At 46.6% G+C, this 16,120-nt stretch overlaps 1 protein-coding gene across 1 annotated transcript; it reads right to left on the bottom strand.

The window, feature by feature from the left end:
* Positions 1–4,463: 4,463 nt before the first annotated feature.
* LOC125544586 (uncharacterized) lies at positions 4,464–7,895 on the bottom strand. Its single transcript, XM_048708320.2, has 2 exons — positions 6,504–7,895; positions 4,464–4,863 (listed from the first exon to the last, which is right to left on the bottom strand). The coding sequence occupies exon 1, from the start codon at positions 7,474–7,476 to the stop codon at positions 6,517–6,519; it is 960 nt and encodes a 319-aa protein (XP_048564277.1). The 5' UTR covers positions 7,477–7,895; the 3' UTR covers positions 4,464–4,863; positions 6,504–6,516.
* Positions 7,896–16,120: the final 8,225 nt, after the last annotated feature.

Raw genomic sequence — 16,120 nt, forward strand, 5'->3', positions numbered from 1 at the left:
AGTAGTTCCATTAGGACCTTAGGGTCCATAGTAGTAGCTAGATCTCTCTCTCTCTCTCTCTCTTCAATATCATGTTCATGTGAGCTGATCATGATCAATTCGATGTAATCGATGGTGTGTTTGTTGAGATACGCTGAATTTTCACTTTACGGATCAGATTGTTCATTAAATTTAGTTACATCTTTTGAGGTTTTGTTGTTGTATAATTAAATAGCTTTTCATGTTTTCCAATCTACTTCCTCCGTCCCATAATATAAGAACGTTTTTGACACTACATTAGTGTCAAAAATGCTCTTATATTATGGGACGAAGAGAGTATCTATCTTCTTTGGCCAAGTTCGATGGATTTTTCTTCAAAGGGAGTGGTGCTTTGTAGTGGGTTCAATCTTGTGGTGTTCTAACCCAATGACAATAAGGGCGAAGACAAGTATTGTATTGTTGCCACTAAGGATAAAACAACCCTTTTTCATATTGGTTGATGTGTTTCTCTCTACATTATGTTGCAAACTTAATACCTTAAGATGCATGTTGGATAGCGATTTTGGGGGTGAAGTATTAGTAGTAGATGCATCTAGGTTAACAGTTTACTTATCAAGGAAGTAATGCTTATATGAGATTATATCATAAATGATCATAGTCATAAATATTGCATGTTAATCGCTGCCCAACTCTAATTTGTTTACCATGCCATTTGCCTATTTTTGAGAGAGATGTCACTAGTGAACCTATGGACCCACTGGGTCTATGTCCATTACTGAATTCTTCAACACCATTGACACTTTTATTTTGCCGTGTTATATTGCTATCTACTATGTCTATCATTTGCAGTTTAATCGTGTACTCCCTCCGTCCCAAAGTTGTACCAAGCTTGAGACATTTATTTTGGGACTGAGGGAGTAACTAGCAAGACAAGGGATTGATAGCCCTCTTGCCGTGTTGCAGACAAGTTCTTTGTGTCGCATGTGCAGGTGTTGTTCACTTGTTTAGCTTGGGAGACTCCTACTGGATTAACAATCTTGGTTCTTTAAACCGAGGAAAATACTTACTACCGTTCTGCTTCATCCTTACGCTTAGGGGAATCCAACAACTCATGCGGGAGCAAGCAAAAACCGACGAGGGACTGGCAGGAAATGGTGGCATGTTTGAATAACGCCATTAATGGAAAACTTAGGGAAGAAGGAAGAGCGAGCTAGCACGGAATCTTCTGCGTTGTCACAAGTTAACACACACGAGTGGCCTTTAAAAACCATGTGTGTAACTTTCAAATTTTTACACGCCAGTATTCATACCACGCACAGTGCGTGATGCTTCAAACCATCACAAACATTTCATTTTTGTAAAGCATTTACCAATGAGCGTACACATTGCCAACATTTTGATCGTGCGCGTTATAACGACATATTACACACGCAACTCTACACTTTGATATGTGCCCCTTATCACACACTGTCTTCATACGAAAATCGTGCCCGATGGATGGGTCATCGCACGTGTTTTGTTTTCTGGCACACAAGTTTATTTTTCTACCATTTGTGATGCATCCATCGCACGCGTTTTGTTTTCTGGCACACAAGTTTATTTTTCTACCATTTATGATGCATGCGTCGCACATAGTTCAGTCCAACGATAGATGTGTTGCCTTAGGCCCATTCTGCACTAGTGAAGGAATCCATGAGATGAGCAAACAAACCATTCACTCAGAAAACATAAGGACCATAACAACTTGGGCAGCTGATATTTTATGTGAACCAAGGTTCTCACAGAGAGACCGAGCAACGATAATCACTGTGATGTGGTCTATTTGGACTTCCCGTAACAGATGGACACATGATGGGGATAAACTCGACCCGGCCAACTCGATGAGACTTACCCGAGAAGCTCTGGCCCTACTTGATATTCCCGTACAGCACACAAAAGTTTTGCCAGGGCATGGGTGGCGGCCTCCGGAATCAGATCAAGTTAAGATAAACACCGATGCAGCAGTTGTTCATGACGAAGGCAAAAGTGGAGCTGGTGATGTTGCAAGATCATCCACAGCCCTGTTAGGTGCTTGGTGTAAACCACACCCTGGAGTTACTGACCCCATGATAGCGGAGGCCCTTGCAGTTCGGGATGGAGTAATTTTTGCAAATCTCAGAGGGTTTACGCATGTGGTGGTCGAGACTGATAGCCTGGAGGTGGTCAACCTTTGGAACACTCGCCGCAGCAGTCGTTCAGTTGTGGCACCAGTTATCTGAGAAATTGAAGAGCTTTCTGATAGTTTTCATTCTTTTGTAATCGAACATGTAAGTAGATCAGCCAATGGTCCAGCTCATCTTTGTGCAAAGCGTGCTTGCACGGTGACTGGCACCGAAAGCTGGCTTACGGAGACTCCCAACTTCCTGATCAGCAGCCTTATTGCTGACTGTTCAGAGAATGCTTTCGTTTGAATAAAAGCTCTAAATTCCCTGCAAAAAAATTACTAGTATTTATGTTGTTGTATATGCCAAGGGAGGTGAAAGAAAAAAGACAAATCAAACATATAAAATGACAGGACAAAGGCATTGCCAAGGAGCAGTGAGGGCCAATCTTGAACCTCTTCAACCCCTTCATGACATCATTTTCAGAGGAGGAATTTGATGATTTGCCACGGCTTTCTTTGCACTTTGATGATTTGCCCTTGTTTTCATTGACACTGATTTTTTGCCACACCTTTGCCAAAACTTTGATGATTTGCCCCTGACAAGATGGGCCCGTCGTGAAATGTCTAAAATGTCCCTGCAATCCAGATGACCACAGCACAGCCTAGGCCGAGTACCATCTCACCTCTCCCAGCCTCGACCAAACCACGGCGATGACCTGCACAAGCCGAAGCCCCGACCTCCGCGTGCTGTGGAAGCTCCCGGCCGTCGCGACTGTCTCCTTCGCGGGGTGCTCGCGCTGCTAGCCTACCTCAGCAGCTCGGTGTGCTGTGGTGACCACGGTTGGTGAGGCAGCGCTGCTTGGCTACAACTGTATGCCGCGGAAGCTCTCGAACGACACGACGGTTGCCGACGTTGGCGGTGACCCTGACTATAGCCAGCAAGGCGGCGCTACTTGGCTACCACTGTATGTCGTGGAAGCTCTCGGACGACGCGACGATTACCGACGCTGGCGCTCACCCTAACCACAACCAGCAAGGCGACGCTGCGTGCGGCGGCGCAGCAAGTAGGCTCGACCTGCGGCTGCCGATCTGGTTGGCCTTCCTCGATTTAGAGCCTTAGAGGAGGTGATGAGGCAAACGCCGCGGCGGCTGCCGGCGCTACGCGCGACGGCTGCAGCGACCGAGCTTGACCTACAGCCGCGCATGGCAGCCGCAACGACTGGGCTCGACCTGCTCTGGTAGACGGAGATGGGCGTGCATGGCTAGCTGAACATGGCCGTAGAAGCGAACAACATGGCAGCTCGGGCGTCCAACAGGCAAGGGAAGAGGAGCAGCATAGCGAGCCACCGAGGTTGGGGACGAACGGAGAAGTGCAGGCAACCGACAGAGCAGTTCTTGTGAATCCATTCAGTTCAACCAATTTGGGCCGCTTTGATTCAAGGGGTATTTTGATAATCAGTCAACTGTATTATATGTAAAACAGAATAAATCGGTTAAAAGGGGCAAATCATCAAAGTTTTGCCAAAGGTGTGGCAAAAATTCAGTGTCAATCAAAACAGTGGCAAATCATCAAAGTGCGAAGAAAGCTGTGGCAAATTATCAAAATCCCCTTTTCAGAAAGACACCTCTCAACGTACCAAGATAGCGCACCCAAAAAAGGGAGAAATTAGACCACAAAAAGGGGAAACACAACAGAGAAAACTAACAACCCAAAGACAAAAACAAGACAGCTAGCCACCTTTCACATAACATACAAATACAATTTCTTTAGACAAAACCGCCGACCTAATAATCTCAGGCTAAGTGTAAACCTGAAAACCCAACAAATCCAAACAGAGGAAAACTGGAGAGAAACACACAACCAACCGTATTTTCCCTATATTTTCCCTTAAGACGTCCACAACAACATTGTTCATCTAGCAGCGGCAAGAAAATAACACGCAGACATTACCCCACAGCATCAGAATAGAATCAAAAAACTCGTCAAGCATGTGAACAACAAGCCATTCTAATTTACCAGCATAACAGACATGCAATCAAATGCAAGAGGAAGGCAGCGAAGAAAAGACGCCACTCCGAGCCCGCGAGGATGCAACCATCAAACCCCAACAGGGAAAGACGTCGCTCCCAGCCACTGAGGCCGCAACCGCCGGACGCCCCTTAAGCCGCCTCCTCGCAGCCGCTGAGCACCCGGCCGAGACAGATGTCTCTCCCTACAGTCGTCCTTAAGCCACCTCCATGCACAACATCTCTTACCATCTCGAAACCATAGGCGTGCTATGCTGATCGAAAGGACCCACAAGGGTCATGACCCATCCAAAACTGTGAGCCAAATCCAAAATTGGATACCTCAATCTGAGAGTTTCATTCATATGCCACCGTTCCGTTTTCCAGTCAGCGCCTTGCAAACTGAGAAAGCCCCAACCAGCTCGAATGTACATTTCAAAGCAGCTGGCTTGAGTTGATTCATATTCAGTATTTTCTGTTACAGACCTTGTAAATCATGTTAACTGAAACAAAAACTAAACAACGAAATTGTCTGTTAACATCCCAGCAGAAGAAAAGAGACAAAACGCCAACGGCTATAGTCCAGAAAACGCAGGCGACACCAAAGCTCTTGGCTGGAGCAGAAGCATCTGTTTTACACATCCGGACTCCAGAGCCTATACACCAAACTACCAATGAACCTAGATTGATCTTCATCAAAGAGCAGCACCATACCATGCTTGACTCCAAGTAATCTGGAAAACAGAAACAAATATATAGGTACATAAGAATGCTAGTAACACAAGGAAATGTAACGAGAAAGAAGCACAATCAACAGCAAATTTGGGGATAAACCTATACACGATTCACTTTTCTGGTGAGTTTTTCACAACTGCTTAACATGCAAACACCATAAGCCCTCATGTATTTTCCAACTTATATGTGATGTGGTTCAAGAGAGCTTCACAAAACCAAAAACCAACTGGTCATATAATTCTATCATCACCGGAACAACTGACACAAGAACTTCCCGCTATTCTTATGTACTCCCTCTGTTTCTAAATACAAGACTTTATAGAGATTTCAATACGGACTACATATGAATGTATATAGACATATTTTAGAGTGTAGATTCACTCATTTTGCTGCGTATGCAGTTTGTATTGGAATCTCTAAAAAGGCTTATATTTAGGAACGGAGGGAGTAGAATTCAATAACCATAAATCCATAACGTCCGTTTTTACATACAAGTCAGCTTTACCAAGACAACTGATGCTCAAACCTCAAAGTCTGGACTCTGAGGCCTGGACACTGATTGTCAAGTCAATGGCTCTCATGATGGGGGTACGACAAGTTGGTAACACATCCCTAACGGACTGTAACAGTTAATAAACAAATAACATCATAGTATCAACACCTAATAAAGGCCAGTATCACAAGAATAGATGATCAATATGTGCACCACATGATCAAAGCTGACAAACAAGAATATGTGATAATTAGAGACCAAATTTTAACATATTTGAAACAAATTCCTCTCAGAATTTAGGAAATATTGGCAATTGTACTTCAGCCTATTGGCGAAAGAAGAAGGAAGGCGGCGACCAGGATCTAATGGGAAACTATCTCACAGCCCACTCCATAATCTACCAAGCAACAATACTCATTCATCACCAGCTTAACTAATCTAAGCATGAAACCCCAGTACAAAAGAAGATCTTCAAATGCTTCCAATATAAAACAAAACAAAAACTTAACATCAAATCAGCATAACACTAGAGAAAAGATTTTCAGCATTTCCTACTCACAACAGAAAACTATGAATCAGAAACCAATGTATCTAATATAAGCATATAACCACAAATTCTAAACTGGCATACACAAGAGTCGACCATTAGAATTTATCAGATCAGATCAAAGAGGACCTGATAACTAAGAATTTGACCGAACAGAAGATGAGATGCATCATCAACAAATTAAACAATTCGCCTATACGCAGAGCAATCGCGTGTGCGTGGCGGCGAGCCGACCAGACGACGCAGATGCAGCAACACACTGGGAGACTACACGCAAAACATTCATTATCTAGGATTTCCAGGGGGTGTATCATCAACTGACTAATATCTCCTAGATCGCTAGTCGCTATCATAAGTCAGGCCTTGGTCTCTCATAATGCAAAATCGCCAAACATACAATTACTTGAGCATTGCTTTGCACAAATAAAAGGTAGCCTAGATCTCTGGTTACATATGTTCAACATGGGTGAACACCTAAGCATATCAGAACATCTGCATTGGTTCCACATAAGGCAATATAGCATACAAAGACACATCATCAATCCCCTAAGTCTATTACAGTAACCTAAAATCTGACTTTAAGAGGCCAAATTCCTTACCTAAACTCTTATATCAGAGGTAAGCAGGGTTGCTGAGGAACGGCAGTGCAGCAAGAGACATGAGCATCTCCGAGGTACCGTTCTTGGCTTGCTTTACCCTCGAAAGTTGAAGCTGCATGTCCACGAAAGCCTGCATCCGCTTGAGCTCCAGATCCTTGAGGAACTTGATCCGCTGCTTCTCCATCTCCTCTGCATGCCTCTGCTTGGCAGCCTCCATGCGCTCATACATCTCAGCGAATGTCTCCATTGCCATCGCTAGCTCCCCAAAACCTCCAGCCCCGCCCCTCTTCCTTTTGTTGCCGCCACCGCCGCCCCCACCACTGCCAAGAACAGGAGGACCGTTACCACCAGAGTGAGACGACACTGAGCGCGAGGCCGATTGCTGCGAGCCCTCGTCGTCGTCATAGTTGTTGTTGTTATTGTAGCCATCGTCCGAGTCAGAATCCGCAGCGGCCGCAGCTGCGGCGGCCTTATGGAAGAGGTCAGCGGCCGGGAGGTTGGACCCGCGGCGGTAGTTGGGCAGGGGGAGCGCCATCGGCGGCGCCGGCGAGGGCGGCGACGGGGAGCGAGAGGGCGACATGCGCCTCCGCAGCATGGGAAGCGCGCGGGGCGGGGAGGGCTTCTTGGCGGCGGCGGCCGAGAGGGTCGGGCCGACGAGGACGTCGAGCTGGCGGTAGAAGGGCCAGGGGGAGGGCCCGCCCCGCGCCCGCTCGGCCTTGTACTTCTTCTTGAGGGTATCGACCCGGTTCTTGCACTGGATGTCGGTGCGCGGGGGCCGGCGGCGCGCGGAGGCCCCCGGGCGGGTGTTGACGGCGTCGGCGACCTCGCGCCACTGCGGCTGGCGGAGGCTGCCGCGGTTGAGGTCGATGTACCGCGACCCCCAGGCGTCGACGAGGGCGGCCGTCTCGCCCTCGCTCCAGCAGTCCTCCCGGTACGGGAGGTTGGGGTTGGGCGGCGGCAGCTTCCCGTCCATGGCGCCCTCCCAGATCTCTCTCTCAGGAAACCCTAAAAGTCTGGACTAATTTCCCCTCTCGGTGGCTGGAGACGGATGGATGCGAGTCGGGGGCGGCTGGCGACGAGGGGGGAGGGGAATAAAAGAGGGGAGTGGACGGGCGGCGAGGTGGGGAGCGGCGGCCCGTGGGCCGTGACCGTGAGGGAGGCGGACGCGGTGGGCACGTGGATGGGAGGGGAGCGGGCGGAGGCAGTGGGGAACGGCCGCCGTTGGATGGGTGGGGGCGCGGGTTTGACTGACCGGCCGTCGGGGGTGGAGCCGAATTAAAATCGGAAGGCACGGTTGGCCGGCGCGGCACGTCGCGGTGCGGGACGGATGCCGTGCCCAGGGGGGACTCCATACGTACGGGACGGCTCGGCTGGCCGACGTTCGGTCGGCGTGCGCGCGCTGCGTCTCTTTGGTTTTCGGGCGCCGAAAAGGAGAGAGAAACAGTCCGAGCGAGCGAGCGACAGAGGCGGGGTGGCGAGTGGCGACGTGGGTTCGCAGACTTCGGGGATGGATGGTCATGGATGGGTGCGTAGAGGTGGGGCCGCCGTGTATTGAGGCGGCGATTTCGGCTCTTCAGCTTCCTCGTATTAGCTTTTCTCTGAAATTAAACTTTATAAATTTTGACCAAATTTATGGAGAAAAATATTAACATATAAAATACCAAATCAATTTCACTAGATTCATTATTGAATGTATTTTCACATTATATAGATATTTTATTGTAATTTTCATATTATTTTCTATAAACTTAGTCAAACTTTATAAAATAAATTAGTCAAAAGTACTGTGCGGACTAAACAAAACGAAGAGAGTAAAAATGTTTGGACGCCATTAATGTCCACACGTTCGTTCTGGAGATCCCCCAGACCGAACGAGACGTTCGGCACGAGCGATCGATCCCACCGAACGGTTTCGTTCGATGGAAGAAACCCCACAGCCGGAATGCACACACAAACCGCCCCATACATGCCCTTTCCATGTAAAAAAATGAAAAAGGAAAATAAATCCCAGTAGAGACACAAAAGAAAGCCCAAATTTTTACTACATTTGCCATTGTTCATAAAAAACACAAATTGGGCTTATAGTAATCACAGCAAAAAAACAAAATTTTGGCTTTATAGTGAAAATTTGCCACGACAAATTAACTATGTTTGAAATTTGTCATTAGCGCTTAAAATAAAATTTGTTGTGTGTATTACATTAAAATTGCCATGCCAAAATAAAGGTAAATTTGCCATGAGAAAAAAATAAATTTGGCCATGGTTGAAAAGCAAGAAAATTTGCCATGGTCCCAAAAAAGTGAAATTGCCTCAATATTGACCATCCTTTACACTTTTGTCGGGACCCCGATCCTAAGACACACTGATCTAGCATAAGACACATCATATCACTTTGCGGCCTCACGCACGATAACTCATGGCTGCCGCCTTTACCTTGGTCGGGACCGTTTGCGTCTTTTGGCTCACGTATATGATTGCGATGCTAGTATCCATATGACAGAGAACCCGGGTCGATGTGACTAGTCATAAATCAAGGTGGCCCAAACTTACAGGGACAGGCATATATGACCCAGTAATGCACATGTCGGTCGGCAGCGAGTGTAACCGAGTCGTAGCGAGGCTACAAAGGACTCCAGTAAAAATCGCGTGATATTTCCCCATAGGGACATACTCCCTCCATTCCAAAATAGATGACTCAACTTTGTACTAACTTTTGTACAAAGTTGAGTCATCTATTTTGGAACGGAGGGAGTACATAGGAGCAAAAAGGATACATGTCGGTCAATCCATGTGTTCAGGATGAAAGCACTAAGAGGTATTTCCTCATAAGGAAGGCTATCAAGAATAAACAACTAGGTGTTGAATCTCACACATACCAAAGCATTTCAATAACATACACACAATATGCTCGATATGTGTAGATACACATGACATCACAACATAAATGTACGACTCAAAGTATTTCTTTAAGACCCAACATACAAGGTAATACAAGCAACGGAAGCATAACATGTCTGAATACAGACACCTACAAAAGGAAAAGACTGATAAGCCTGACTATCTACAAGACCCTCCATAGGAACCAGACATCTGTTTAGGATTCGCAAACTAATCGATGAACGTCGAACTCATCGTAGAAACCACTAGTGAGACTGAAGTCTCCTCTGCAAAAATATAAATTAAGCAAATGTGAGTACAAATGTACTCAGCAAGACTTCAATCAGAACTATCTACTTATGCATCAGTATCAACAATGAGGGTTGTTGGGTTTAACTGTAGCAAGCTAGCTTTGACTCAGTGGCTATCTTGTACTACGACTACCAGTATTTTCTTTGGGGTGGGAAAGCGCACATGAATCCACATATTCACCATATCAATACACCACTATAGATCCGCTCACGTGTCCCTACGGAAAGGCCATTCATGGCACCACGCTTATCTTGCGCAATTTAGAGGATCCACTTCAAGTTGTCTATGAACAATATGAGCATTCTAAGTAGTCCATATCCGAGGACGCGACTATTCAAATAGTTTGATAACCCTGCAGGGTCACACACGCTCTCACCATTTACCACCATATACATGTCATGTATTTTGGCAACCTTCAAGCGGAAGCCTGGCGAGGGTGTCGGCCACAACCTGACTGACCACACAAGACTCTAGTCGAGGTGTATCTCCTATTTGAGGTTGTACCCGTAAAGGAAGTCTGGCCAAGGTTTCACTCACGGCCTCAAACGATGTGTGCATGGTTCTGATACGTCTCCAACGTATCTATATTTTTTGATTGTTCCATGTTGTTATATTATCAATCTTGGATGTTTTATAATCATTTTATAGTCATTTTATGTCATTTTTTGGTGCTAGCCTATTGACATAGTGCCAAGTGCCAGTTGTTGTCTTTTTTGCATGTTTTTTACATCGCGGGAAATCAATACCAAACGGAGTCCAAATGCAACGAAACTTCACGGAGATTTTTTTATGGACCATAAGACACCCAATGGGCCAAGGCAGCACCTGGGGGATGCTCCGAGGGGAGCACAACCCACCAGGGCACGCCAAGAGGCCCAAGCGCGCCTTGGTGGGTTGTGCCCACCTCGGGTGCCCCCGGACCGCCTCTTTGCTCTATAAATACCCCAATATTGCAGAAACCCTAGGGGAGTCGACGAAAATCAATTCCAGCCGCCGCAGAGTCCAGAACCACCAGATCCAATCTAGACACCATCACGGAGGGGTTCACCACTTCCATTGGTGCCTATCCGATGATGCGTGAGTAGTTCTTTGTAGACCTTCGGGTCCGTAGTTAGTAGCTAGATGGCTTCCTCTCTCTCGTTTGATTCTCAATACAATGGTCTCTTGGAGCTTGTCGGTGTCAAAACCGGCGGATCTCGGGTAGGGGGTCCCGAACTGTGCGTCTAGGCCGGATGGTAACAGGAGGCAAGGGACATGAAGTTTTACCCAGGTTCGGGCCCTCTTGATGGAGGTAAAACCCTACGTCCTGCTTGATTAATATTGATGATATGGGTAGTACAAGAGTAGATCTACCACGAGATCGGAGAGGCTAAACCCTAGAAGCTAGCCTATGGTATGATTGTTGTTCTGTATGTTGTCCTACGGACTAAAACCCTCCGGTTTATATAGACACCGGAGAGGGTTAGGGTTACACAAAGTCGGTTACAATGGTAGGAGATCTACATATCCGTATCGCCAAGCTTGCCTTCCACGCCAAGGAAAGTCCCTTCCGGACATGGGACGAAGTCTTCAATCTTGTATCTTCATAGTCCAGGAGTCCGGCTGAAGGTATAGTCTGGCCATCCAGACACCCCCTAATCCAGGACTCCCTCAGTAGCCCCCGAACCAGGCTTCAATGACGACAAGTCCGGCGCGCAGATTGTCTTCGGCATTGCAAGGCGGGTTCCTGTTGGGGAACGTAGCAGAATTTTAAAATTTTCTACGCATCACCAAGATCAATCTATGGAGTCATCTAGCAACGAGGGAGAAAGGAGTGCATCTACATACCCTTGTAGATCGCGCGCGGAAGCGTTCAAGAGAATGGGGTTGATGGAGTCGTACTCGACGTGATCCAAATCATCGATGACCAAGTGCCGAACGGATGGCACCTCCGCGTTCAACACACGTACGGTTGGGAAGATGTCTCCTCCTAATTGATCCAGCAAGGGGGAAGGAGAGGTTGATGAAGATCTAGCAGCACGACAGCGTGGTGGTGGAAGCAACGGTGTCGCCAAGCGTAGGGAGACGGAGGAGTGTCACGGGAGGGAGAGGGACAGGCCAGGGGCATGGGTGCGGCTTCCCTCCCTCCCCCCACTATATATAGGGTGCCTAGGGGGGGCGCCGGCCCTAGGAGATCCAATCTCCTAGGGGGGCGGCGGCCAAGGGGGTGCCTTGCCCCCCAAGGCAAGGGTGGCGCCCCCCACCCCTAGGGTTTCCAACCCTAGGCGCAGGGGAAGGCCCAAGGGGGGCGCACCAGCCCACTAGGGGCTGGTTCCCCTCCCACTTCAGCCCATGGGGCCCTCTGGGATAGGTGGCCCCACCCGGTGGACCCCTGGGACCCTTCCGGTGGTCCCGGTACAATACCGATTACCCCCGAAACTTTCCCGATGGCTGAAACTTGACTTCCTATATATAAATATTCACCTCCAGATTATTCCGGAACTCCTCGTGACGTCCGGGATCTCATCCGGGACTCCGAACAACTTTCGGGTTACTGTATGCTAATATCTTAACAACCCTAGCATCACCGAACCTTAAGTGTGTAGACCCTACGGGTTCGGGAGACATGCAGACATGACCGAGACGCCTCTCCGGTCAATAACCAATAGTGGGATCTGGATACCCATGTTGGCTCCCACATGCTCCACGATGATCTCATCGGATGAACCATGATGTCGAGGATTCAATCAATCCGTATACAATTCCCTTTGTCAATCGGTACGTTACTTGCCCGAGACTCGATCGTCGGTATCCCAATACCTCGTTCAATCTCGTTACCGACAAGTCACTTTACTCGTGCCGTAATGCATGATCCCGTGATGAACCACTTGATCACATTGAGCTCATTATGATGATGCATTACCGAGTGGGCCCAGAGATACCTCTCCGTCATACGGAGTGACAAATCCCAGTCTCGATTCGTGCCAACCCAACAGACACTTTCGGAGATACCTGTAATGTACCTTTATAGTCACCCAGTTACGTTGTGACATTTGGCACACCCAAGGCACTCCTACGGTATCCGGGAGTTGCACAATCTCATGGTCTAAGGAAATGATACTTGACATTCGGAAAAGCTACAACAAACGAACTACACGATCTTTGAGCTATGCTTAGGATTGGGTCTTGTCCATCACATCATTCTCCTAATGATGTGATCCCGTTATCAATGACATCCAATGTCCATAGTCAGGAAACCATGACTATCTTTTGATCAACGAGCTAGTCAACTAGAGGCTCACTAGGGACATGTTTTGGTCTATGTATTCACACATGTATTACGATTTCCGGATAACACAATTATAGCATGAACAATAGACAATTATCATGAACAAAGAAATATAATAATAACCATTTTATTATTGCCTCTAGGGCATATTTTCAACAGTCTCCCACTTGCACTAGAGTCAATATTCTAGTTACATTGTGATGAATCGAACACCCATGCAGTTCTGGTGTTGATCATGTTTTGCTCTAGGGAGAGGTTTAGTCAATGAATCTACCACATTCAGGTCCGTATGTACTTTACAAATCTCTATGTCTCCATTTTGAACACTTTCACGAATGGAGTTGAAGCGACGCTTGATATGCCTGGTCTTCCTGTGAAACCTGGGCTCCTTGGCAAGGGCAATAGCTCCCGTGTTGTCAAAGAAGAGAGTCATCGGGCCCGACGCATTGGGTATGACTCCTAGGTCGGTAATGAACTCCTTCACCCAGACTGCTTCTTGTGATGCCTCCGAGGCTGCCATGTACTCCGCTTCACATGTAGATCCCGCCACAACGCTTTGCTTGCAACTGCACCAGCTTACTGCCCCACCATTCAAAATATACACGTATCCGGTTTGTGACTTAGAGTCATCCAGATCTGTGTCGAAGCTAGCATCGACGTAACCCTTTATGACGAGCTCTTCGTCACCTCCATACACGAGAAACATGTCCTTAGTCCTTTTCAGGTACTTCAGGATATTCTTGACCGCTGTCCAGTGTTCCATGCCGGGATTACTTTGGTACCTTCCTACCAAACTTACGGCAAGGTTTACATCAGGTCTGGTACACAACATAGCATACATGATAGACCCTATGGCCGAGGCATAGGGGACGACACTCATCTTTTCTCTATCTTCTGTCGTGGTCGGGCATTGAGCCGTGCTCAATCTCGTACCTTGCAATACAGGCAAGAACCCCTTCTTTGACTGATCCATTTTGAACTTCTTCAATATCTTGTCAAGGTACGTACTCTGTGAAAGACCAATGAGGCGTCTCGATCTATCTCTATAGATCTTGATGCCTAATATATAAGCAGCTTCTCCAAGGTCCTTCATTGAAAAACACTTGTTCAAGTAGGCCTTTATGCTTTCCAAGAATTCTATATCATTTCCCATCAACAGTATGTCATCCACATACAATATGAGAAATGCTATAGAGCTCCCACTCACTTTATTGTAAATGCAGGCTTCTCCATAAGTCTTCGTAAACCCAAACGCTTTGATCATCTCATCAAAACGAATGTTCCAACTCCGAGATGCTTGCACCAGCCCATAAATCAAGCGTTGGAGCTTGCACACCTTGTCAGAATTCTTAGGATCGACAAAACCTTCCGGCTGCATCATATACAATTCTTCCTTAAGGAAACCATTAAGGAATGCCGTTTTGACGTCCATTTTCCATATCTCATAATCATAGAATGCGGCAATTGCTAACATGATTCGGACGGACTTCAGCTTCGCTACGGGTGAGAAAGTCTCATCGTAGTCAACCCCTTGAACTTGTCGATAACCCTTAGCGACAAGCCGAGCTTTATAGATGGTCACATTACCATCCGCGTATGTCTTCTTCTTAAAGATCCATTTATTTTCTATGGCTCGCCGATCATTGGGCAAGTCAGTCAAAGTCCATACTTCGTTTTCATACATGGATCCTATCTCAGATTTCATGGCTTCCAGCCATTTGTCAGAATCCGGGCCCGCCATCGCTTCTTCATAGTTCGAAGGTTCACCGTTGTCTAACAACATGATTTCCAAGACAGGTTTGCCGTACCACTCTGGTGCGGAACGTGTCCTCATGGACCTACGAAGTTCAGTAGTAACTTGATCTGAAGTTTCATGATCATCATCATTAACTTCCTCTCTAGTCGGTGCAGGCACCTCAGGAACATTTTCTTGAGCTGCGCCACTTACCGGTTCAAGAGGCAATACGTCATCAAGTTCTACTTTCCTCCCACTTATTTCTTTTGAGAGAAACTCTTTCTCTAGAAAGGACCCATTCTAGGCAACAAAGATCTTGCCTTCGGATCTGAGGTAGAAGGTATACCCAACAGTTTCTTTAGGGTATCCTATGAAGACGCATTTTTCCGACTTGGGTTCGAGCTTTTCAGGTTGAAGTTTCTTGACATAAGCATCGCATCCCCAAACTTTTAGAAACGACAGCTTAGGTTTCTTCCCAAACCATAATTCATACGGTGTCGTCTCAACAGATTTCTATGGAGCCCTATTTAAAGTGAATGCGGCAGTCTCTGGAGCATAGCCCCAAAATGACAGTGGTAAATCGGTAAGAGACATCATAGATCGCACCATATCCAATAGAGTGCGATTACGATGTTCGGACACACCATTACGCTGAGGTGTTCCAGGCGGCGTGAGTTGTGAAACTATTCCACATTTTCTTAAGTGTGTGCCAAATTTGTGACTCAAGTATTCTCCCCCACGATCTGATCGCAAGAACTTGATTTTCTTGTCACGTTAATTCTCAACCTCACTCTGAAATTCCTTGAACTTTTCAAAGGTCTCAGACTTGTGTTTCATTAAGTAGACATACCCATATCTACTCAAGTCATCAGTGAGGGTGAGAACATAACAATAGCCACCACGAGCCTCGACACTCATTGGACCGCACACATCAGTATGTATTATTTCCAATAAGTTGGTTGCTCGCTCCATTGTTCCTGAGAACGGAGTCTTCGTCATTTTACCCATGAGGCATGGTTCGCACGTGTCAAATGATTCGTAATCAAGAGACTCTAAAAGTCCATCTGCATGGAGCTTCTTCATGCGTTTGACACCTATGTGACCAAGGCGACAGTGCCACAAGTATGTGGGACTATCATTATCAACCTTACATCTTTTGGTATTCACACTATGAATATGTGTAGTATTACGCTCGAGATTCATTAAGAATAAACCATTCACCATCGGAGCATGACCATAAAACATATCTCTCATATAAATAGAACAACCATTATTATCGGATTTAAATGAGTAGCCATCTCGAATTAAACGAGATCCTGATACAATGTTCATGCTCAAAGATAGCACTAAATAACAATTATTGAGGTTTAAAACTAATCCCGTAGGTAAATGTAGAGGCAGCGTGCCGACGGCGATCACATCGAC

The sequence above is a fragment of the Triticum urartu genome, chromosome 3A (genome assembly GCF_056163025.1).
Source record: "Triticum urartu cultivar PI428250 chromosome 3A, HENAU_Tu73, whole genome shotgun sequence".
NCBI classification, from domain to species: Eukaryota; Viridiplantae; Streptophyta; class Magnoliopsida; order Poales; family Poaceae; genus Triticum; species Triticum urartu.

Bases quoted from the DNA above. Each gene is read 5' to 3' on its own strand.
- LOC125544586 (XM_048708320.2), bottom strand. From the start codon at position 7,476: ATGGACGGGAAGCTGCCGCCGCCCAACCCCAACCTCCCGTACCGGGAG.